This window comes from Canis lupus, chromosome 3 (assembly GCF_011100685.1).
Source record: "Canis lupus familiaris isolate Mischka breed German Shepherd chromosome 3, alternate assembly UU_Cfam_GSD_1.0, whole genome shotgun sequence".
Classification (NCBI taxonomy): Eukaryota; Metazoa; Chordata; class Mammalia; order Carnivora; family Canidae; genus Canis; species Canis lupus.
The window spans coordinates 84,688,307-84,715,336 of NC_049224.1; the positions used below are offsets into that span (position 1 = coordinate 84,688,307).

Consider the following 27,030-nt stretch of genomic DNA (forward strand, 5'->3'; position numbering starts at 1 on the left):
AACCCATTTTTATAAAGTGTTTCCAAAGTAACCCCGTCCCCATATATACTGTAGCCACAAACATTTTAGAGAGCTGCAAAGTATACCGTGGGAAATACTACTATAGGCTAGGTTTTAGAAACCATGCCAGCAGCCTTTCATACTCCCTAGGAACTAAAAATGCCTTTTACATTTTTAAGGGATTGTAAAAATGAAAAGAAAGCTATGTAACATTATGTGGTCCTCAAATCTTAAAATATGTACTACTTGGCTCTTTACAGAAAGCATTTGCTGACCCCTGTGCATAGGCAATTAAAAAAAAAAAAAGATAATTTTAAAAGCTGCAAAACAGAATGAATAATGACATTCTAATTTGTTTAATCAATTACGTATACCACACGGTTGACATTTAATTCAATTAAAAAAAAAAAAACCCACCTCTTCCTTGAAACTGGACTTGGTGATAGGATACTTGATAGCTCAGAAGCCTGAGTTAGACTCTTCTCACCTCTCCTCTGGAATGTTGCCAAAAGACATCCAGATTCATGCCACCCCTCAACCCAAACAAAGTCCATGGAGCTGCCCTATTTCTGTCAGATTCAATAGTTAGGTCTTTTACATCATCACAGACAGTACTTCTCAAAGTGAGCTCCACCAACAGTGTCAATTTGCAATGGAGAGTGCTCTATTCAAAGACGTTTTAGAGCAACTAGATCACATAAAGTAAAACCAATTCTTTCATGGCAGGACTACTCAATCTTAAGCAAATCTCTAAGAGAGGTATCTGTAATACTATATTGGATCAACTATTAGACCAGACCAAGATCTGTTGTTTTTTCCCCGAGTGCCAGTTCTGAAAATGATAATCCAGAAAAAGGGCTAAAAAAGTCCCTCATAATACTAAGGAAACATAAGGATGCCACAGTAGGTTTCTATACCTATTGGTGACCAAGGCCAAACAACAGTACAGGTCATGTTCCTAGGAGAATGCTGGCAAATCTCATTCCACTCCCTCTTATGATAAAAATAAAATGAATGATCCATACAGAATTCTATGGAATTCTATGAAAGTTCATATACAGGTAAACTGCTTAATGTCCTTTCTCACAGCTTTGAGACAAATCCTTTCATAAATTTTTGGTTTCTAGTCCCCCTCCCAAACATACAAGCCATTACACTGTAAGAATTGGGCCATTCATCGCTAATAGAATATCACTTCTGTGTTCTACTATTTTAAGTTTATTTTGGAAATAAACAATTTCACTACTTCTTTAAGGCTTTACTCATGTAGAGGAAAATCTGAGACTTGAAGATTTTGATAACATGATAACAGTAGGGAGTACTCATATTCAAAGGTAGATCATCACCTTGGTTCTTAGATATCTAGGCCTGGATGATCCAAACTTGGCTCCTTGAATCCCAGGGACCACGTGGACCCTTCCTATTCCAGCTCATTTTTCTTCTTCCCCAAGATGCCCTACAAACATACGACTGGCCTAAGTAAAGTTGGATATTAGTTGCGACTACTTTAATATGAATTATTTACTACTTATAAACTATTTGACTAATAACTATATAGACTGAAGGTCACACGTTACTATCAATGTATATTTAACTTAATGGTTTTATTTTACTATAAATCTAATTTGTTTCATTTTGACTTGGTTTATATGGTGTTTGCTACTCGTGGTTGTCTTATGATAAAGTAAATGGAAAATCCATAATTAGGTTAAAACATGAATATTGTGCTCTATAAAACATAAAGTAACCTCTGACTTCTAGAAAAGAACCAGAACAGACATTAATCTGACCTAATCTAATAAGGAATGGATGATTCTCTTGTCATAAGTTGAAGGGAATGGATCATAAATAGGCATAGCAAATAGCTGCTTAAGCTATGATCCAGGGCAGACAAGAAGAATACACTGCTTTAAGAGTTTCTCATTAGGCATTGGTAAAATGCTTCTCAAAACTGCATGCTATGTTCAAGAAAGACAAGACATTCAAAAAGAAGAAAATGGGAGCTCATTCAAAGACAACAGAATCCCAAAATTAATACACAAATATTTATAAAATATACATAACCTGTGTTGAAGTAAACAACAGATACAGAGGTTAAATCCTAACTCTCCTTTTAGGATGTTATTACTTACTCTAGGGCAACCTGAAAACAAGCCAAGGAAGAACTTCAGAAATTCAGTTTTTCCAGAGTCTGACCAGGAGAGGAATGGAGGTATGTACAAGTACACTGAGAACAGAGGCATGGTAGGGAGACCAAAAGGGATGGGGTTTCAAAAAAAAGTATTAGTCCAAGTGACAGGGAAAAAGTTTTCAGAGTAAATAACAAAATAGTTCCAACAATTACAGCAAATCTTTAAAAAAAAAAAAAAAAAACCTAATGAAGGAAATCCCAGTACTAAATGAATTCAAGCAAACGCATGAGTTGGTGGAGAGCAGTCTGCAGTGTCACAGAGGGGGAAGAAAGTTAGGAGTACACGCCTTTGAAGACTGCCTATAACTCAAGCATATTCAAAATTCCAGTTCTAACCTTCTGATAATTGACAACACAGCAAAGTCTCTTAATACAATGGGGTATTACACTGAATAGCATCTGTGTTTTCTAAAAGCATGTGTTATATAGCGCTGCTGCAGGTCATAACTGCGGAGCTCAGACATATTCCCACATAAGGGACAGGCACACTCGCTGTGATCTAGTCAGCATTCCCAGAGACTGACATCCTGCTGTACTAAAACTAGTAGTTTCACTGATGACCCCAGGCTCTAAGTGACAAAATGAGAAGCTTCCACAATAAAAAAACAACTATTTCTATATGATAATGTAAAGTCTGGTTATTCTGTCTTTGAATCCACAGTTATACTTGAAAGCCTCATGAAAGGGACTATTTCAAGAGAACAGGATGCCCTTGGAAGTTAGGACTCAATGGTTTCTAAATGTATTTCTGAAAGAATGTAATATTCAAAAGAAAAAAAAAGTGAATCCACAATAATGCTGAGTAGAACATGGTGTTAATTATCCTTAATCAAAAATTTACATTTTGTGTATGTAGAACTGCATTCTAAGCACTATCCAAAACATTGTCCTCTAAATAGACCATTATTTAATACTGCTTAATTCAGAAGATGAGGCTAGGAACAGAATAGAGTAGGTTTAAAATACTTATTTTTTAAGGAACCTTCTCTAAATTAACTCCCTACCTCCCCTGCACCCCAATAAAAGGAGATATATCAACTTCCTTTAAAAACATTTTAGAAAAAAAATAAAATAAAATAAACATTTTAGAACGCCTGGGTGGCTCAGTGGTTGAGCATTTGCCTTCAGCTCAGGGTGTGATCCAGGGGTCCTGGGATCAAGTCCTACATCAGGCTCCCCAAGAGGAGCCTGCTTCTCCTTGTGCCTGTGTTTCTGCCTCTGTGTGTCTCTCATGAATAAATAAAATCTTAAAAAAAAATTTTTTTTTAATTTATTTGAGAGAGAAACAATGATGCAGGGGGAAGGGGAGAGGGAGAGGGAGAAGTAGACTCCCCACTGAGCAGGGAACCTGACTCAGCTGGATCCCAGGACACTGGGATCATGACCTGAACAGAAGGCAGACGCTTAACTGACTGAGCCACGCACTTGCCCCTAAAACATTTTTTATAGAATAAAAGACACTAAAGTTTTCCTAACAGCGAAAACTCTTAAAAGGAAAAACTGGGAAAATGTGATTAAAAGGAACCAGAGGAAACCTAAATTTGCTATACTATCAAAAGGGAAAACTTCCTAATTTTTAACCTTGGGTTTAAAATTAAATTTTTATCACAGAATTGGTCGCTGACTTTTCATTCCAATTTTCTGTTTTATAAAAACTATTTTACTAAATTTGCTTTATGCTAGCTTTCATAATAAAGAATAAGGAGCGCCTGGGTGGTTCATTTGGTTAAGTGTCTGACTCCTGATTTCAGCTCAGGTCATGATCTCAGGGTTGTGAGCCTGAGCCTCGTGTTGGGCTCTGCACTGGCCATGGAGCCTGCTTAAGATTCTCCCTCTCCCTGTGCCCTCTGCCTCTCTCTCCCTCTCTAAAAAATAAAATAATAATATATTTTTTAAAAAAGATAATAAAGAATAAAAATCCTAAGTTTGCTCTCTTTAAGAAAGAGTTAAAAAGACATAAAAGCTTAACTGAATTATCCCTCTGGAAGATACATTAATCCCTTTTAAGGTATTTTTAAAGGACAAAAGCTAATAAAACCTTGTACAACTTTATTGAGATTGAATTGAAACACAATAAGATGTATAAATTTTAAGTGTATGGTTGGGTAAGTTTTAGCATACGTATATACCCGTCACCACAATCCAGGTGAAGATAGTCATCATTCTCAAAACACTACCATGAACATCTGTGTTCAAGTCTTTGTGTTCACATTATGTTTTAATTTTTCTTGATTACATATGTAAAAATGGCATGGCTGGGCCCTATGGTAGGGCACTTTCTTTTTAAAGTGCCATATTATTTTCCAAAGTTGCTGTACTACTTTACATACCCACCACCAAGGTATAAGAGTATTAGTTGTTCTAGGAAGTATCTCATTGTGGTCTTACTTTGCATTTCTTTAATGCATATTTGCCATATATACACATTGTCTGGAGTATCTGTTCAAATCATTTTCCCAAATGAAAAACAGGTTATTTCCTTATTATTGACTTTGTTTGGAGTTCTTTTCATAATCTGGATACAAATGTTTTATTCCTAATTTGGATGAAGTAAAACTTATTCATTTCTTTTTTCCAGAGGTAGTGCTTTTGGTGTTATATCTAAGAAATCTTTGCCTAACCCAGGGTCACAAAGATATTCTCCTGTATTTTCTTGTAAAAGCTGCATAATTCGAAGTTTTACATTTAGATACATTTTTATATATGGTTCCATGCACAGATCACAGTTATTTTGTGTTTATGTGTATGTAAATGGTAGGGACATATGGATATTCAGTTGTTTCGGAATCCTTTGTTAAAAACTCTAACTAAATTGCCTTTGCACCTTCATTGAAGAACATATATCTCAAGAACTATTTCTGGCCACTATTCTGTTACAGTGATGATCTACTTAGTTATTCTTATGCCAATACCATCCTTGATTACTGTATATAGCTTTCTACTAAATTTTGAAAACCAGTAGTCTAAATTCTTCTATTCTTCTCTTTTTTCAAGGTTGTTTTGGCTAGACTAGGTTGCTTGCATCTCCATATAAATTTTAGAAACAGCTTGTCAACTGCAAGAAAAAGTCCACTGGGATTTTGAATAGTATTATGTTGAATCCATAGATGAATTTGGGCATCTTAATATTGAGTCTTCTGTCCCAAGAACATTTATTTAGGACTTCAAGTTCTCTCAACATTTTAAGGTTTTCAAGGTGTATAGTTTTCGTTATGACTGTGTCAGATTTTCCCCTAAAAATTATGTTTTTTGATGCTTTTAAATATAGCATTATTATATTTCAATTTCCCATTGTTGATATAAAAAATACAATTCATTTTTATATGTTGATCGTGTTTACTTTGATAAAACTCACCAATTAGTTTTAGCAGCCTTTTTTTAAGACTCTATAGGATTTTCCATGGCAAAAATCCACAGATCATTTTCCACAGATCATGATGTCTGCAAATAAAGACAGTTTTACTTCTTTCTTTCCAATGTGGATGCCTTTCTTTTCTTTCCTGGACTTACTATACTAACTAGAACCCCAAATACAATGTTAAATGGAAGTGGTGAAAGCAGACAACCTTGCATTGTTCCTGATCTTGAGGGAAAACATTCAGTCTTTCACAATTAAGTATTGTGTTCACTGTAATTTTTTTCATAGGTATACTTTTTCAGAATGAGGAAAGAACCCTTCTATACTTAATTTTTTTTCTATACTTAATTTGATGAGAATTTTGGTCAAGAATGAATGTCAAAAGCTTTTCAAAACCCCTTGAGATGACCAGATGATTTTACTTTTTGCTCTGTTAATATACTGAATTACAGTGACTAGCATTTTTGAGATAAAGCCGTACTGTTATTTTGACTGTGAAAATTTAAGACTTTTTGTATCTGTGTCCGTAAGTAATTGGCTTATAGTTTTATTTTCTTGAAATGTCTCTGTCCTGAGTTTAACAGGGCAACGCTATCCTCATAGAATGAACTGGAAAGAATATCCCACTCTCCGATTTTCCGGAAGAGTGTATATAGAAGTGGCATGATTTATTTCTCAAATGTCTGGTAGATACTCACAGTGAAATCATCTGAGCCTGTAGTTTTCTTTCTTTCTTTTCTTTCTTTCTTTCTTTCTTTCTTTCTTTCTTTCTTTCTTTCTTTCTTTCTTTCTTTCTTTCTTTCTTTCTTTCTTTTTCTTTCTTTCTTTCTCTCTCTCTCTCTCTCTCTCTCTTTCTTTCTTTTCTTTCTTTCTTTCTTTCTTTCTTTCTTTCTTTCTTTCTTTCTTTCTTTCTTTCTTTCTTTTTTTAAGATTTTATTTATTCATTCATGAGACACACACAGAAAAGGCAGAGACATAGGCAGAGGAAGAAGCAGGCTCCCACCGGGGGGCCTGATGTGGGACTCGATCCTGGGACTCCAGGATCATGTCCCGAGTTGAAGGCAGATGCTCAACTGCTTGAGCCACCCAGGTGTCCCTGAGCCTGTAGTTTTCTTTGTGGGAAGATTTATAATTACAAATTTTATCTGTTTCTTCTTGAGTAAGCTTTAGTAGTTTGTTAATTTCGAGCAATCTGTGCATTTCTTCACAAGTTGTTGAATTTATTGGCGAGAAAGTCATTTCTAATGTTTGCTTGTTACCTCCTTTCCAGTTTTTTTTATGTCTAAAAAGGTCTTTGTCTTGCCTGGAGGTTACTACATTTTTCCCCTGTGAGTACTTTAAAGTCTTGCTTCACTGTCATCTCCCTAGCAAGATTTCAGAAGAAAACCCTCATCATCCTCATCTGTCTTCATTCCTTTGTATATATCTTTTTCTCTGTTGCTTTTTAACATTTTCTCTTCATCACAAACTTTAAGTAATTTGATGACAATATGCTCCAGTGTAGTTTTGCACTTGGGTTTACTGAGTTCTCAAAACTACGGTTTTACAGTTTTCACCAAATCAAGGAAAGTACCAGCTGTTATTTCTTCATCTCTTCTTTTAAGTCATACACCCCCCTCTTTGAAGACTCCAATTACTCGGATATTAGCCACTTGAACATAAACCCCGGTTCACTTATGATCATGTTATTTTACCACCTTTCTCTGTTTATTTTGTCTAGTTTCTATTGCTATGTATGCAAGTTCATTAGTCCCTCTTTGAGCAGCATGTAGCTGTAATTAATCCCATCAAGTGTGTTTCTCCTTTAGTATTATAATTTTCATCTCTAGAAATCTGATTTAGGTAGCTTTTTAATCCTCTATGTCCTCTATTTTATTTGTTCAATCTTTAGCTCAGGGATCGCAAATCTGATACAAACCTCTTTGTGACAGAAAATTGTACTCCAGTGTACAGACATGTCCATTGGTTCTTTTGCTGCTTTTCTACAAGAGTTGAGTAGTACAACAGAGGCTACGTGGGCCACAAAAACTAAAATATTTACCACCTGACCCTTTAACAAAAAAATATGCAAACTCCTGATGTTAGCATACTGAACATTTAGAAGTCAAATATAATATCTGCTGTAATGTCTTGTCTGATTCCATCATGCATGTCATTTCTGGGTTGGTTTTAATTGAGTTTTCTCCTTATTAGGGATTTTATTTTCCTGCTTCATTGTATGACTGGTGTTTTGATTAGATGTTAAGACTCAGTAAATCTTACTTTTGAGTATTTGATATTTTTCTATTCCTGTAAATATTCTTGAGCTTTGTTCTGGTATACATTTAAGTTACTTGGAAATAATTTGATCCTCTCAATCTTATTTTTAAGTTTTGTTAGGTAAAACCAGAGCAGCATTTAGTGTTGGTCAAATTTTGCACCACTACTGAAGAAAAACTCTTCTGTGCTGTAGTACTGTAGCAGATGTATCATGAGTTATAATATTTTTCCACTTTAGTTACTGGGAACAGTCACTTTAGGGATTTTTTCCTCTAATTCTTCAGATTGGTATTTATCTCCCAGCCTTGGATAGTTTCCTCACACATGTGTGCTAATCAATACTCAGCTGAAGACAAGATGGGACCTTCTGTAGATCTCTGGATCTTTTTCCTCACCAGCTATTTGTCCTGGCAACTCTAGCCACCCTGGACCCCTAGATACCTAAGCTCTATCTCTTCACAGCTCAAGGTGCTTACCAGGCTCCACCTGGATTCCTTCTGCCTACATCATGTCCTAGAAGCTCTCTAGGTACTATGCTAGGGCAATTCCAGAGCTCATCTCCTTTGTTTCCCTTCTCTCAAGGATCACTGTCCTTTTTTGCCTGCTGTCCAGTACTTTGAAAATCATTGTTTGATATATTTTGTCCAGGTTTTTAGCTGTTTTAGTTTGGAGAGTAATTCCAGTCCCTGTTATTCCAACTTAGCCAAAAGTAGAAGACTTAAAAGCTAACTAAAATTTTCCAAACAGGGAAAATTGCTTAAAGGGTAAATGGAAAAAGCATGATAAGGTAGACAGGACTTAATTATATTACTGTGTATGTTTAAGGAAAGGAAAGGATAATTTCCTAAGGATATTTATTATCATCACAATGATTGCTATTTTTACAGATATCCATTAAAAGCAAGTGATTTATTCATCAAAATACATTTTATGGTTAGGAGTCATTCCAATATATTACTATTGATAATAAAAGTATCAATTAAATTGCAATTTAAAAAATGTCTATACATGTGAATTAAATAATTCTGCTTAGAATTTCTTCAAGAAATATACAAACATGTAACTGTATCTAATGTCTTTAGAAATTTTTTGAAATTTAAGTAATTTCAGACTTCTAGGAAAATAGCAAAAGTAGTGCAAAGAATTCCTTGTCCCCTTTTCTCCAGACTCCCCAAATATCAGTATTTTGCCATATTTATATATTTTTAAAGATTTTATTTATTTATTCATGAGAGACAGAGAGAGACAGAGAGAGAGAGAGAGAGAGGCAGAGACACAGGCAGAGGGAGAAGCAGGCTCCATGCAGGGAGCCTGACATGGGACTCGATCCTGGGTCCCCAGGACTGTGCCCTGGGCTGAAGGCAGTGCTAAATCGCTGAGCCACCAGGGCTGCCCAACCATATTTATATATTTTTAAACCATTTAAGAGTCTATTATAGGCATAAAACCCTTTTACCCAAGATACGTCAGTGTTAGTTTCCAAAAAAAAAAAAAAAGATATGCTCTTAAAACAAGCCAAATGCAATTATCACTGATACAAATACTTGTATATACAGATTTTATTCAAATGTTTCCAATTGTCCTACAAATGTCCTTTATTTGGGAGGTGTAAGACAGTGTTGAGAAACTAATACCCTTGGACCACATCAGGATAGCCACCAGTTTTTCTAAATTGAGCAGGAATACAGACATACAGTTCATGGATATATTGATATTTTTTACTAATCTGGGGATATAAAAACTGAGATGAGAAATCATAATAACCTCAGTGTGGACCAAAAAGTCTAATATGTTTATTATCTGGCCCATTATAGAAAACATTTGCTAACTCCAGCTTCAAAACAAGAATTTTTTTCCTGACCCAGGATTTACTGAATTTAGTTGTCATATTTTTGTTCTCCATTAGTCTGCTATTCCTCAGGCTTTGTTTTTCATGATCTTGATAAGTTTGAAGAGCAAATGCCATTTATTTTATAGAATGTCCCTCATTGTGCCTATTTTCTTATGCTTAGACTTAGCGTATGCATTTTTGGCTGGAATATTACAAAAGTGACATTATGTCATCCTCCTCAGGATGCACTTGATGTTTATTTGTCCCTTACTAGTGATATTAATTTAGATCACTTCATTAAGGTAGTGTCTGCCAAGTTTCTTCACTGTCATGTTACTATCGTTCACTTTATAATTAATACATACTTTGTGAGGATATGCTTAGAAACTAAATATATGGTTCTCATCAGTCTTTAAACCAATAGTTTAAGATTTCACTGATGATTTTTGCCTGAAACAATTATGACTGTAGTGGTTGCCAAAGTGTGATTTCCTAGTTCCATCATTCCTTCTACATTTATTAGGTGGAAAAAGAATTCCTCTCCTTCACTATAGGATCATTTCTTTAACTCAGTGTAGACTTTTAAACTGTATTTTATTCTATGGGTTCTTATCTATTACCGTCATTATTTATTTTGAGGATGAAAGTGTTCATGATTTGGCTAAAGGGAGCCTTCTCAAACCAGTTCTCTTTCTGTGTCCCTCTGGCATGTCCCTATAATTCTTTGCATGAAACAGCTTTTTAATAATAACAATGATGTGAAAATGACCCAAATGGTCATCAATGTGAAATACTAAATAGGGAGTAGTGTGAAGGCAATGAAAAACTATGGAGACGTGAAAGAGAACAAGGTAGAAGATGTACAGTTAAGTGGAGTTAAAAGGTCCAGAACAGTAAACTATGAATGCTAGACTTAAAAAAAAAAGACAAAAAAAGCCAAGCATATGCTTATATATGCCTGTAATTTTCTTGAAAGATACTCACAATGCAGGATTAACATTAACTCTAGGATGTAACTGTGCAAGTGGCTGTCTTACTTTTTATTTTATAACTGCTGATTGTTGAACAATTTAAAAATCATTTTCGAGACTAATACTTTCAAATTTAACATTTGTAATTAAAATATATATTGTAAAATTAATTTCTATAATTAGAATACAATGTAATATTTATAGTCTCCTTAAAAGTGAGTATAATCTTATATTTTCTTTAAAATTCTTTTCTAGGGCAGCCCAGGTGGCTCAGCGGTTTAGCGCCACCTTTGGCCCAGGGCGTGATCCTGGAGTCCTGGGAGAGAGTCCCATGTCGGGCTCCCTGCATGGATCCTGCTTCTCCCTCTGCCTGTGTCTCTGTTTCTCTATGTGTGTCTCTCATGAATAAATAAATAAAAATATTTAAAATAAATAAATAAATAAACTCTTTTCTAAAGCATTTATTAAATTACCTTAAATAATCAATATATTGTGACTATAATTAATAAATTGTGACTAGCTAAATGCAGCTAGATTGGCTAGAAGGAAGCTATCTTTACATTGTCGCCCTTGTTATATTAACTATATAATACTCAAGATTAATTCTTGAAAGGTTTCACTTTCCCCTTTGAACTGTATCCCATTATCGTCTTTTTCTGGGGGGGGAGGATGTGAATAAGCTTATGATATAGATACTAATATTTGAAAAACTTCTTTTCAAGAGCACCTAACAATTTTTAAGATGACAGGTTCTGATATTTTCATGAAACATTTGGGTAAAAGACTAATATTATGCTTACCTCGTGAGTCGTTTAGGTGGAGGCCGCTCACCAAATTTTCTGGAAAAAATAAGAAAAAATAAATAAATACATAAGCTGTATGACACATTTCCACAGTAAGCTTTTTAGGCACCGTGAAATCTTCTTTATGACTTATACTTCAGCTCTACTAATGAACAGCATAAAGGAAAATCCTCTAATAACCATCCATGCCCAGAAATGGTAAAATAATGTACTTTAAAAATGGTTCGTAAACAAATCAACACACCCTAACTAGGTCTTACACACCCACTCTAAGCATGTAGCACAATGATTAGATGAGGATGACACCATGCAACCAACCAACCAATCAACCAATCAACCAACCTCAGCAATGACAACAACCAAAGATCTCCAGTCTCACACAACCTGTGACACTCAGAAAAATCCACAAAGCCCAAGAGGTGGTGGTATAGAGCTTACAAGTGTTTGTCATGTGTCAGGCACTTTGCTGTACATTCTTTATACCTTACCCTCTTTAATCATTACAAAACAACTCTGAACTACATATGGACTCACTAAAAAAAGATAGAAAGCAACTTGCCCACGAAGTAAATTAGTAGCAAGCCGAGTTGAAATTTAAACCTAGATATTGACAAATATTATCAACATTTGTATGGAACCACAGAAGACCCAGAATAGCCAAAGTAATCTTGAAATATAACAAAGCTAGAAGTATCACAATTTCAGATTTCAAGATCTACTACAAAGCTGTAGTAATCAAAACAGTATAGTACCAGCACAAAAACATATACATAGAACAATGGAACAGAACTGTAAACCCAGAAATAAACCCATGCTTATATGGTCAATTAATCTATGACAAAAGAAGCAAGAATATACAATGGAGGGCAAGAGGCTCTTCAATAAACAGTGCAGGGAGCACTGGACTATGATATGCAAAAGAATGAAACTGGATTATTTTTTAATACTACAGACAAAAATAAACTCAAAATGGATTAAAGACCTAAATGAGAGACCTGAAACCATAAAAATCCTAGAAGAGAACACGGCAGTAACATCTGACCTTGGCCAAAGCAGTATTTTTCTAGGTGGGTCTCCTAAGGTAAGGGAAACAAAAGCAAAAATAAACTGTTGTGACCACATCAAAATAAAATGCTTGTGCACATCAAAGGAAACCATCAACAAAACGAAAAGGCAACATACTGAAGAGGAGAAGGATCTGTAAATGATATATTCAATAAAGACTTAATATCCAGAATATATAAATAATTTCAATAACTTGACACCAAAATAATCTGATTAAAAATGGGGAGAGAGGGATCCCTGGGTGGCGCAGCGGTTTGGCGCCTGCCTTTGGCTCAGGGCGTGATCCTGGAGACCCGGGATCGAATCCCACATCGGGCTCCTGGTGCATGGAGCCTGCTTCTCCCTCTGCCTGTGTCTCTGCCTCTCTTTCTCTCTCTGTGACTATCATAAATAAATAAAAATTAAAAAAAAAAAAAGGGTCATGTCCCCATTTAAAAAAAAAAAAAAAATTGGGGAGAGGGCCTGAATAGACATTTTGCCAAAGAGGACATACAGAGGGCCAAAAGATGCATAAAAAGATACTGAACATCACTTATCATCAGGGAAATACAAATCAAAACCACAATGAGATATCATCTTACAGTCAGAATAGCTAAAATCAAAAACAAAAAATAACAAGGTCGGCAAGGATGTGAAGAAAAAGTAACCCTTATGGACCATTGGTAGGAATGTAAATTGATACAGCCACTGTGGAAAACAGTACAGAGGTTCCTTAAAAATTAAAAATAGAAACTCCTGGGACTTAGTACTTCCACTACAGGGTATCTACCCAAAGAAAATTTAAAAACTCATTCAAAATGATATATGCACCCTTATGTTTAGTGCAGCATTACTTACAATAGCCAAGATATCAGAGCAAATTAAGTGCTGATGAATGGATAAGGAAAATATGGTGTGAGTGTACACACACACACAGGAATATTAGACATAAAAAAGGAAGATCTTGCCATTTGAGAAAACATGGATGAACCTAGAGGGTATTATGGTCACTGAAATAAATCAGACTGAGAAAGACAACAACCCTATGATTTCACTCATGTGAAATCTAAAAAGAAAACAAACACTAAGTGAAAAAACAGAATCAGACCTGTAAATATACAGAATAAACTGATGCTCGCTAAAGGGAAGGAACATGGGGGTGATGGGCAAAATGGGTGAAGGGGAATGGGAGATGCAGGTTTCCAGTTAGGGAATGAATAAGTCACGGGACTATAAGGCACAGCATAGGGAATATAGTTAATGATATTTTAAGTGTTGTGCACTATCAGAGTGTAACTACACTTGTGGTGAATGCAGTATAACATAGAAAGAAGCTGAATCACTATGTTGTACCCCTGAAACTAGTGTAACCTTCTGCAACTGTATGAAAATAATTTTTTTTAATCCTAAATGTTGACTACTTAACTAGCTTATAGTATAAGGCCCCTCAGAAAGAAATATGCTAAGTGGACTAACAAAAGCATTTCACCTGGTTGTAAGAAGGGCAAAGAGAAAACCTAGAGCACGGACAAGGATGCACAATGCAGGCTAGAGTCAGAGTATAACACGGAGGGTAAGAAAAACGCTCTAGAGTAAGGCAGTTGAGTTCAAATCCATGATTATTTTCTTACGGTGTGACTCTGAAGTTACTTAACTCTCTAGACCTCAGCTTCCTTGTGTAAAATGGGCACAGTGACTGTGTTTACCTCAGAGGCGTTGAAGGGATTAAATGTGTTAATAGAAAACACACAGAACAGTGCCTGGTATGCAGTAAGTGCTCAATAAATGTTGGTAATTATTACTATATCTTAGTTATAAACCGGTAAGCCAAAATAATAAAATAAAGGAGTTAAATGAGGTGCTAACAAGGATGAATGAAAACAAAGGAAGAAACTAATTCTTATGTGATGACCTATTTCCTCTGAAATAGGAAATGTGGTCTTCTGAGAGATGGTGGAAACACAACACTTGAAAAAGGACCAATAGAATTTTGTTTTCTTTTTTAAAGCAGATTGCAGTTATAGACTGGTTAAATGACTTGTTCATAATCACAGCTACAGGCTGTAAAGCCTAATTTGACTTCAGATTTCTCCACTGTATTTAATGTCCCACAATATTATTAACTTTGATGATAAAGGTCTTGGAATACAATGCGGTTCATTTTGTTGTGTAATTTAATGCTATTTGCGACACTGTTTATGAACTCAAAATTTATAAGCAGTGTGTATCTGTCACTATCAATGTTTGTTAACCCTGAAATACTGAAAAGTGACTTAATTGAAATAGCAAAAATATGACTAAATAATCCAAGTTTTTATTGGAAGAATTACTTATTCTTTGATTTTACCCTCCAGGACATTCAATTTTAAAAACCAAGAAACAAAACACAATGTTTTAGTAGCAACATCAGTAAGGCCACTGAAGACCATAGGTTTTGAAATACTGGCACATCTGTGAAATTCAGTTACGGAATTAAAGGCAAAAATCTACTCCTGAATCTTTTTCCACAGTAAAGACTTCTTTGAATCTTTGAAACTGATTAAATGTACCATTATAGCATGTGATTAAAATGTAACTGCCTTACTGGGTTAAATATAGTTTACAAAAACCAAGAGGTTTAAGATAGGCTTTAAAATACTTCTTTGTATGTGTAAGAGCACAGCTATACTTTATAAAAAGAATAAATAGATAGATAGACAGATAGATAGATAGATAGATAGATAGATAGATAGATAGATAGATAATAAAATAAAAAATAAAAAGAAGCAAAGTGAGACTTGGCCAGAATCTACCCAAGGGGTTAAAATGGTGAAAATTTGACAAAGATATAGTTAACAAATGAAATACAACTTTTTTTTTTTTTGAAATACAACTTTTTAATGAAGACGAGGACACAGTACTCTTTATACTAGCTACTAGTATTCCAATCATCAAGCACCCTTTGGGATCTAACATAAGTGTCACAGGACTAGTAAGAGAGCCAATGAAATGTAAATTTTGTTTCTTGGTGCTCTGAAATGCTTTCAAAATTAAATTACCAACTAGACATTAATTAAAATAGCTGTTTCTACTTCTTTTTGGAAACACCTAGATGAAGTTAGATGAAGTCAACAATTACAAAACATGCTCATGCAGTAAAACTGCTCCCATAGAATACATGTGCAAGAGAACTCTAATAGTTTGCATGCTAAGCTTGAACAGCACTTCAAATTTTATCATCATTCTATCTTGGTGCCTTCTTAAGGGTAGGGGATCTTATAAACATTACTAAGATTAAACTGTTTCTTGAGTATATAATAAAGCATCTCCAATAATTGTCAGGTGTGACCATATTCCTTTATTTAATGAATATGCGATCACATTCCTATTTATCTCGTTAAAACTAATGGTTACTGTATCCACTGCAATGGAGGAATAAGAAAACGGGTTTTCTGAGAAAAGTCCTGAAATGCATTTAGTAGGTTCACAACGCAAAATTCTGAAGGTTGCAATTGAACTAATTCTAACTATTTAACAAAATTCATAGGTCTACATATTTGACAATGTTAAGTTATATAACAAGGTTCTATATGGATCCTGCACTTAACAAGATCCATTTCACTACTAATCTGATATATAACTAATACATAAAGATTCAAATTATCTACTGCAAAAAGGTCCAACTTTAAATATGAATGACCCAAGAAAATCCATAATGTAATATTTATATCATGCATCCAAAATATTCACTTTTCAGCAGAAATGACTACAGTCCATTATTAATTTCTCAGAGATGATGGAGGTGTAACCAGTGGTCCCGGGCTACTGAAACAAGACAACTGAGAAGGATGTAACCTCCTGGACTATCACATTTATTAAACATGTTTCTATGAGAACAGATATCCTATGGGGCAGACTTCAAAGACAAGTCATGCTTGCAGCCAGCCTTATCGGGTGGAGGAGAAACATGCTTCCTCTCTTAATTCCATCTACTGGGTAAAACATTTGAAAAGCACTGTTTTCCTTAATTTTTTATTCTACCTTTTCTTTACAATAAAAGAAAAATTTCAACTTAACTTTCAGCAATCTGGCAGCAGTTTGTGAAAAGCAGCAGGAAGAGCAGAGAGAAAGAAGGGTGAATGACACTATCATCTCCAGCTATGCGCAGCATCTGCATTCTTAGGTATCTCCAATATTACTGTCAGATTAAGGGTGCCTTTCCAAAAAAGCCATACCTGAAAAAGGACTTTCCCAGGTTAAATCTGCAATACACCGTAAGTCTTCCGATCTAGATGGCGTAATTGAGTCGTGAGAACACTGGCATCCATTAACATTGCATATGAAGATCTCATATGGAAAGTATGCATCTTAAAATCTATGGCCTCCACAAGAGGGGGCAACAGGACACTGGGCAAACTAATTTCATATATTAAAAGACTGAATAGGGCAAACTGATATCAAATGCTTTCTAATATGATACATTAAGAAGACACAGTATCACTTCTGTGAAGTTACTGTCAAAAAATTCAGAACTTGAGTTTAAACATGAGGAAACTTAACAAACCTAGAGTGGAAAAATCAACAAAATAACTGAACTATACTTTTAAAAGTATCAAGGTGATAAAAGACAAAAAACACTAAGGAACTGGCCCAGATTCAGAGGCTAAAGACACATGATAACTGAGTGCAACATACTATCCAGCATTTACTTCTGCTTTAAAGGATATTATTCAGACTGACAAAATCTGAATAAAACGAGCAGAGTGGGGCAGCCCATGTGGCTCAGCGGTTTGGCATTGTCTTCAGTCCAGGGCGTGATCCTGGAGACCCGGGATCGAGTCTCATGTCGGGCTCCCTGTGTGGAGCCTGCTTCTCCCTCTGCCTGTGTCTCAGCCTCTCTCTCTCTCTCTCTCATGAATAAATAAATTAAATATTTAAAACACAAAACAAAACTAGCAGAGTGGAGAACAGGATTATAGCAATTTTAATTTCCTGGTTTTGATAACTGTACAGGAGTTATGTAAGAGACTGTCCTTATTTTTAGAATAATCACTGCAGTACTTAGGGAGAAAAGAGAATGTTGTCTACTTCTCACCTTCAAATGGTCTAGAGAAAATACGTGTGTGTGTGTACATTTAGAGGAATAAAGCAAACGTGGTAAAATGTTAATACTTGAGATATCTGGGTGAGCTCCTTTGTAGTATTTTTTGCAATTTTTCTGTAAACTGAAATTATCAGAATAAAAAGGCCATACTCAGAGAAACATTAATCTCTTCATCAAGTTGCTGGCCTGACCCTGCTTGCCACAGAACCTGGTGCTGACAAACCTATCAAAAAACATTCATGGGAGGTGTCACATAAAAGACTATGGCCAGCTTCCTGGCATAGCTTTTATGTTCTCATGACAATTATGCAAGATTCGCTTGCTGTAGATGTAAAGCGTGATAATACTCAGTGCTAGTGTACAAACGGAGAAACAGGAAATCTCATGCACTGTTGGAGTTTAAATTTGTGCAACCTTTTTGGAAGACATTTTAACAATGTCTGCTATAATTCTAGATGGGAATTCAATAATTCTAGATGTGAATTCGAGTTCCTAGCCATTTTGATCCTAGAAATTTATTATGTAGGTAGGCAAATATGCATACCAAAATACTGGATAAAGCATCATTTATGTTAACAAAAAAAATTTAAATTCCATGTGTACAATTAGGAATAGATTGTTGAATACATATCACCTCCCAGTCACAGGTTACAAACACACAACAAAAAGTGATCCAGTTAGTAGCATTCGTTTTCAAGGAGGAAGTAAGATCTACATTTTCATCTTTTCCCCCCAAGTGCACATATAAAACAATACATATACCCTACACACAATTAATTATTTGTGATAATGGTGGGCAGTGGTAAAAATTTCATTTTGCTCTACAATGCATTATACAATTTATTTTTTTTAAATTTTTTATTTATTTATGATAGTCACACACAGAGAGAGAGAGAGAGGTAGAGACACAGGCAGAGGGAGAAGCAGGCTCCATGCACCGGGAGCCTGACGTGGGATTCGATCCTGGGTCTCCAGGATCGCGCCCTGGGCCAAAGGCAGGCACCAAACCGCTGCGCCACCCAGGGATCCCGCATTATACAATTTAACAGGTGTTTTATTCTTTACTAATTAAGTTTGACTTAGGTAAACAGCAAAATAAAATTGCATTCTCTGGGTATCAACTCACACACCAAGTCTGGAATACAAGTAGCTTAAAATTAAAACAGAAAAATGCATAGGAGTTAAAAATTTACTCAAAAAAATTTCACTGAGCAGGCTACTTTAGAAAAAATATGCCCAATTCAAATAAAGTCACACCCTTATGGAAAACACAAAGGAAAATACAATGTAACTGAACTTTAAATAGGTTCCACTATTAACCAGCTGTTTAATTTTTGTTAAGAACTCCATCAGAATCTTTACTTGGCTTTATGAACTACCTTTTAAGGCAGTGTTCAAGGAATGGAAAGTGTCATCTGATGAGAACACAAAATGTATCATTCATGGGAGAGGTAGGAAAGTGCTATAGTTAATTAAGTACATGAGGTCAGGAACTGGGTTGCTTAAATCCAAATCCTGGCTTTAATGAAAACTAATGGAAGGCACCTAAACTCTAAGTCTCAGTTTCCTCGTCGGAAAACACAGATAAAAGTACTTCTATATAGGTTTCTTGAAGAATTTAAAATGTTCCTATGTGTACAGCATCTAAAAGAATGCAGGTCACTGCAAAAGCACTCAGTAAACACCACTACTCCTCCTTCAAGACTGGATCAATGATATTTATTCTAACAAATACAGTAAAACTGAGATGGGCCTTTGAAACAAATACATATGTATACTGCTTTAGAAATCCAGGTAAATAACCATACACCTCATAAGGGACTGGAATCCAGAATACAAAAAGAATTCCTCTAAATCAACAACAAAAAATCTGATTTAAAAATAGGAAAAGGGGGTGCCTGGGTGGCTCAGTTGGTTAAGAGTCTGCTTTTGACTCAGGTAGTGATCTCAGGGTCCTGGGACTGGGCCCAGCTTCAGGCTCCTGGCTCAATAAAAATAGGAAAGGGGAAAAGGACTTGAATAGACATTTGTCCAAGAAGATAAAAAAATGGCCAATAAGCATGTGAAAAGATATTCAACATCACTAATCATTAGGAAAATGCAATTCAAAACCATAATGAGATACCACTTCACACCCATTAGGATGGTGGTGATCAACAATAACAGAAAATAAAGTATTGGAGAGGATATAGAGAAACTAGAATCCTTATACATTGCTGATGGGAATGTAAAATGGTGTAGTCACTGTAGAAAACAGTATAGTGGTTCCTCAGTCAATTCCAATTCTGGGTATAAACCCAAAAGTGAAAGCAGGGACTCAAATAGATACTTACACACCAATGCTCATAGCAGCCAATATTCACATCAGTCAAAAGGTGGAAACAACCCAAATGCGAAAATAGCAAGTAACGAGATGAACAAATGGGGTATATACATACAATGAAATATTATTAAGCCTTAAAAAATATATATGTATATATATATTATTCTGAAACATGCTACCATGTGGATGACCTTGAAAACATTATGCTAAGTGAAATAAGCCAGATACGTAATAGAAAAGTAGAATGGTGGTTGTCAGGAGCTGGGACTGGGACTGGGGCTGAGGCAGGGGCAGGAGAGCAGAGAGAGGTAGTACTTGATGAGTACAGAGTTTCAATTTGGGAAGATGGAAAAGCTCTGGAGACAGATGGTGGTAATGGTTGTACAATAATGTAAATGTACTTACTGCAACTGAACTGTACACTTAAAATAGTAAATTTTATATTGTATACATTTTGCCACATGCAAAAATACATTCAGTTTTGCCTTAAACTATGGCTTACAGAGAGATAATGGCTCAGCTTTGAGGGGTCCTATGTTACTACTGGTCAAGTGACAGCTGCCTAGTAACTTAAAAACAGACAAGTAGGTGCCAAAACAAAATAGACAAGGGGTATAGGTAGAAATAGTACACATGTGTACAAACATACACACACATACCCACAAATACACACAAGTGGTTCCTACTACTATTATAGCAAATATACAAAAGGAAAAAGAGAAGTCTGTTTGAGAATCTATACTTTTCAAGGAAGAGTAGCTAAACAGCATGCAAAGCAACCCATCAAAAACTGTTTAGGACTAAACATCTTTCATTGAAAATCCACAAGTGACCATGGACAAGTGGCTTATATATGAGATGAAGTCACAAAATTTTCTCCCATGTACTTCTGCCTCACCCCCACTTCAAATTGTAAGCAGTGAAGATTTTTTCCTCTCTACAAATTTTCTGTCAGACATGTTAAGATTGTCAGTTCTTTAAAGGCTAGGAAGTCAACTGAAATTTTTTTGCAAGAAGAAATAAATCTCATATTAATCAGAAGAGGTATTAACTTTTATCTCTTAAACATTCTTTCTAACCCTAATGAGACAAGGGAGTAAGAGAAGGAAGGAGGGAAAGAAGGAAGGAAGGAAGGAAGGCAGGAAAAGTAAAAGACATTTTCCCCCTACCTAAAATGAAATATAGAAGGCCTAAGGTCAGGATACCTGCGTGGCTCAGTTGAGTAACAGATTCTTGATTTTTGGCTTAGGTTGTGATCTCCAGGTAATGGGACTGAATGAACCCTGAGGAGGGCTCTACACTTTGCTTGTCTCTCTTCCCCCACCCCTGCTCTTGTGTGTGATAGACAGATAAATTCATTCTTTTAAAAAAGGGGTGGAGGGGGAGGGAGAGAGAGGGAGGGAGAGAGAGAGAGAGAGAGAGAGAGAGAGAGAGAGAGAGAGGCCATAGGAATATATAATCATCCATAACAGGTTTTTGTTTGTTTGTTTGTTTACCTGTTCTTCTAGTTATCTGTTAACCACTGCCTAGGACAAGTGAACAAGAATTGGTACTGATAGGTTAGAACCTCCAAAAGTGGCCATCAATAATTTCCACTGGGGAAGTTTAACCTACAGCAGAAAGGGCCAAGGAGATTTTTAATAGGAAAGGATATGAGGAAGACAAATAAGTTACATTTCAGGAGGTTTCTCAGGGTAAGTTCCTAACTCCAAAGAATTAACAAACTACAGAAAAATAGGTAATTTTCAATTTTCAAAAAATGTATTAATAACTGCCAAAAGACTTTGCAATTTTAAAATTGGATTCTATATGGAGTCCTAACACTCTAAAAATAAAAGTTTCCATGTACCTGGTGAGGAATCAAAGGATAAATATGGTGGAGAGAGGCCAAGCATTACACATCATATGAAAGGAAACAGGAGAAGTAAGTAGGAAAAGAGTGTTTCCCTGTAAAAGTCAGGTCCAGTGGGTTTCTCCCTAAATTAATCCTGATTCCATAGATTAAAATAGGTTCAGAAGCACTACCAAGCAATTAGGCAGTATGTGAAGATCCGTGCCTTTTCCTTAATAAAAGCACACTCTAGAATGTAGTGATACTACTAGATCACTGACAAACATATGCTTGCTGACTTCTGATTATTACTGCTGATGAAGTTCAAACGTAGTAAAAACTTTATAATCACATTATGTGTAAAAATGGGTACCAAAAGACATGTACAAGAATGTCCATTACATCATCAGACATAACCCCAAATTAGAAACAAGCCAAAAGGCTATTATAAGGAACAGATAAATTATAATCCTACAATAGTGCTATTCAGCAATCAAAGTAAACTATCACCACACATATGACCAGTTTATCACTAGCAAAAGCTGCCAGACCCAAAAGGTACATTATTGTATCACTCTGCTTATATGAAATTCAAAAGCAAGCAAAACTAATCTGCAGTGTTCACCAGGATACAGGTTACCTTCAAAAATGCAGTATAGACTAGAAGGGGCTATAAGACGGCTTCTAGGAAGCTGGTAATTTCTTTCTGCATCTGTATATGATGTTCACAAATCTATTCACTTTGTGAAAATTTACTTCATTGTACATTTACAATTTATGTACTTTGTTTCTGTAAGTTTATCACATTAATTTAGAAAAAATATTTGTGTATCTTTAATATTTTTGAATGAATGGATGGTTTTGAGGGAAAAAAAAGTTCCTGGACTTCATTCTTGTCTTCAGATTTTAATATCAAAATTTTATAAGGCTCTGATTTCTAGTCCTTGGCTATACCACTAGAAGATGTATTTCATATTAAAAAAAGTTAAATATTATACCAATGAGGATATAAGTCCTAACAAAACTGGTCTTCTTCCCTCTTCACCCAAATTGCAGATCATATTCCAACAATCTTCTCTCCTACTTAGTAGGCAAAAAATTAGGATCATCTGTGGTCTTCTGTTTGGCAAATCACCTATCACAAGATTATGCATTAAAAAAAATCAGTAAAAAAAATCACTAATTATGCAGTGTCATAGAAAAATATTGAGCATGTACTAGGACAAAAATGTTCCCCTTATTAATCTTAAAATTGGCTTCCTTTGCTTATCTCACCCAAAACTGAGAAGAGGAGGAGAGAGAATGGTATAATTGTTTTCCTAGAGTCTGGGTCTTTTTTATTTTAACCATTTAATACACATTTAAGTGCCTACTATGGGTTAGGCACTGCAACTAGACATGGAATATATAGCAACAAATAAGATACGCTGTCTCTATCTATACAGACCATACTAATAGCAGTAGTAGAGGGCCCCATTAGGCTAGGAACTGTGCCCTCATATCTCAACTTCATACAGGTGCTTATAAGGCAGGCGCTATTATCAGTCTTATAAGGCAGGTGCTATTATCCTTATTACAAGAAGAGGAAATCAGCTTAGAAAGTACTTGCTCAAGTTTACGTAATGGTAAATTTTGTTCAAAACATGTTACGTTTTAAACATAGTTTTAAATATAAAACTACGGTAAATTTTGTTCAAAATGTAACGTGTTTTGAACAAAACATAATATGAACTTAGATCATGATTTTCCATACGCTCTTGCATTAAGATAGAATTTAATTACAGTTCAATTCTGGATACTAACATGTGGAGAGGGTGTCTGGGGAATAAATTTTTATGATAGGATTATAAACTGCAGTAATTGATCCTAAAACCTTTTATGATACAAGATTTGGTTTGCTTCAGTGAGAGGTCAACAAAAAACCCAAAAGGAAACCTTCTTTCATTACCCTTCCAATACTTTAGCAACTGACTAAATTTCAGAAAGAGAAAGGGTGAATTTTCCTTTGAATACTAGAAAGCGGAAAAAATGCTGTCCAAAGCTATAAATACCTAAAATTTAGTAAATCTAAAGACAACTGCTGTGGAAGCCATATCTTGGCTACCACATAGATACATACAGACATGTGTACACGTATATGTCATAAATTTGACAATTACTCATACATTTCCCCTGCACAAGGGCAAATGTTACAATTACACTGGGAGCTAGGAGTCTCATGACTCTGTTTATACTATCAATCACAATTCTGCAAAGTACATTTTTTTCTGAGCTGAAAAGGACCAAGAACCTACAGACATCTTCAGTTAACAAAGAGGCTTTACTTTTTTTTTTTTTCTGTTGGTAGAAATTATACAGGCACAGTACTGGCCCAACCTCCCTCAAGCCATCCATGTTTGGCCAATTTCTTAAATAGCCAAATCTCAAACACATAGTCTGGTACTCTAAAGTATTTGAATTTAGCAATGCATCTGCCTTTTATTTTCCTCTTAAATAATCCAGACCCAGAATATTTATGGACAGGATAGATAGTGCATAAAGGTAGGGCTATAGCTCAGGTTTATTTATTTAAATTTTATTATTTGAGAGAGAGCGAGCACACGTGCACAAGTGCAGGGAAGGGGCAAAGGGAGAAAGAATCTGAAGCAGACTCCTTGGAAGCTAATGGGGGAGGAGGGGCCTGAATCCCACAGCTTCAGAGAGGAGGACCTGAGCCAAAGTATGCTTAATTGACTGAGACACCCAGGTGTCCCTACGACTAAGGTTCATAAAGGAGTTAAGCACTTTCAAAGAATCCTGTCCCTAAGGGCAAAATAAAAAATGGTAATTATCCTTTTAAAATATATAAAATAGGACATTGGATTAAAATGGAGAATTTTATGAACAAAAATAATAAAATCAAATTTCATATGTTTGGAATGGGGAAGAGATTTCCAAAACGGTCTTTTAAAAAAACATTATATATTCATTTGAGAGAGAGCATTTAAACAAGCGCACATGTGTGGGAGGTTAGAGGGACAGAGAAACCCAAGCCTCTGTGCTGAGTACAGAGCCCCACATGGGGATCCCACAACCCTGAGCTGAAGTCAAGAAACAGATGCTTAACCGACTGCACCACCCAAATGCCCCTCCAAAATGTTTTTTATACCACCACTGCATGAATAAGGAAACACCTTTCTGCCTAAATGTTAATACCCAAAACAATACATTTTTTCTGAATTGTAGCTTTGCCTTCTGTTATCATAGGTCATTATAATAGACCTGCATTTGTGGTAACACCAAAACCACTCTGAAGAAGTGGTCTTAACCACAACTCAAAGCTTAAAGAATGGCTTTCTGCCAAATTATATCTGAGCCATCAACCTGTCACACTGCCTTCATGTACTGCTGGACCAGTACTAGGCCCAGCAGCTAGTATCTGCTCCCACAAGCCTCACAGGAGGCCCGGAGGCTCTGAAAGGTAATACACAAGACAGGGGCACAAGGGTCGATAGTGTCATCTGACAGCAAACTGCTTTGCCCTGGGTGGTACCATAAGCTACCTAATTCTCCAAAACTCACCTGAGAAGCCTCTGCCCAGCAAAAACAAAGGGAAAGGTTCTGAATTGAGAATGATCTTAGGGCAGCCCGGGTGGCTTAGTGGTTTAGGGCCGCCTTTGGCCCAGGGCCTGGCCCTAGAGACCCGGGATCAAATCCCGTGTCGGGCTCCCTGCATGGAGCCTGCTTCTCCCTCTGCCTGTGTCTCTGCCTCTTCTCTGCCTCTCTCTCTCTCTGTGCCTCTCATGAATAAATAAATAACATCTTTAAAAAAAAAAGAATGATCTTGAAATGATTAAAAATATAGATCATCAGTAACTCATGGTGGTGAAGTACTAATCCAGGAGCTTGGGGGTAGCCGTAAAGAAAACAAGGATAAGGCCTTTCGTAAGTGTAGGCTGAACTCTCACCATTTGGGTCATTCATGCTATGTATTTACTTGGTATTTTGCTATGCCATGAATTTAAATTATGTAAACTACAAAGCTGTTGTTAGAGCTAATTCAGTAGTTAACTGTACAGTCAACTGGCATCCAGCCTGACATCCAACTGTCTAACTAGAAAATAGGAGAATAGGTTTTCTTTAAATTCCACTGTAGCAACTTAATTCTTAACACCAACTTCTATACCTGTGTGCTCCCTAAAGACATGCTGTTTTTCTTCTCTATAGTATGAGTATTATTGACCTCTTCCCCTCATTTTTGCCTTCTGTCACAAGCCAATTCATTGACTAATACCAACTGTATTCTGAATTATTTCAGAAGGCTGGATGAAGCTCTCATTACTACCTAAATCCACAGCTTCTTAAACTGGCCTCATATATCAGAAGAGAAAAGTAGATAACAAACAACAAATAGAATGTATCTCCTTATATATGCTCTTATTTAATTCCCATTAACAATCCTGAGAAGGTAGGAATTATTTCCAACTTAGATGGGAAAGTTAAAGTTCAGAAAGTCACACGGTAGGACTTTCCCCTACTTTCTGATTAGACACTGCCATACTAAGGTCAAGATAATAAGATCCACCCTCTGGTCTTTATAATAAGACCCATCCTCTGGTCCTTAAAGTGCTTATCTTCGCCTTACCCAAATAAGGACTTTTTCCCCTCCTAATTCACTGAAAAATTAATTCCTATTTGCTTTTTCCATTAAACAAAGTACCTATCATATGAACATTTATTTAATGTTTCAGAAAAATCACGTTTTACCCTGTAAACTATTTCTCAGCAAACCAACACTGCTGAATCCCAAGGATGTAATACTATAGTAATCCAACTAGAAAATATGAAACAATGGCATAAAGTTAAATAAACCAGGGAAATCTGATGGGTTAATAGCTCTGGGGATTAGTGGAATCCAGAGCCTTTAAAGAATTATAACTAAATATCGCAGTAATGGGAAAAAATGCCAACCTGTTTCCACAATAAATTAAATATGCACAGTGGACTTTTTTTAGGCCATAACTTTCATGCTGAACAATCTTTTTTTATTTTTAAATAGCAGAAGTGTACATCAGAGAAATATGGCCAAAGCTATAAGCTTATATTATTCACATTAATGTTGACTCAAGAGTGTATAGTATTAATACCAAGTTTTTAAATATAAGCCTATACACAGTATATGTTCACTAAACTAATAAGCCAGAATAGCATGTCATGTTAAAAAAGAAAAAAGGCAATAAAAACAAAAAAAATTATGGAATAGTAGCTCAAACTCTATTATTTAGACTATTTTAACAATAATTATGAACAAGCCAATCTAAAATTAATAAATTATTATCTACATTGGAGAAAAAAAT

The 27,030-nt window shown here is 35.6% G+C and overlaps 1 protein-coding gene across 7 annotated transcripts in view; it reads right to left on the reverse strand.

Annotated features, from left to right (window-relative positions):
- RBPJ (recombination signal binding protein for immunoglobulin kappa J region) overlaps positions 1-27,030 on the reverse strand; it is a 224,898-nt gene that overhangs the window by 31,867 nt on the left and 166,001 nt on the right. For 5 of the 7 annotated variants that reach the window (XM_038533541.1, XM_038533542.1, XM_038533545.1 and 2 more), the window contains one exon: positions 11,411-11,449. In XM_038533541.1, coding sequence (XP_038389469.1) covers positions 11,411-11,449 — 39 coding nt within the window. Of the gene's footprint in view, positions 1-417; positions 978-5,546; positions 5,597-11,410; positions 11,450-27,030 lie in introns of those variants that run through there. The other 2 variants (XM_038533540.1, XM_038533546.1) reach the window with 2 other exon arrangements.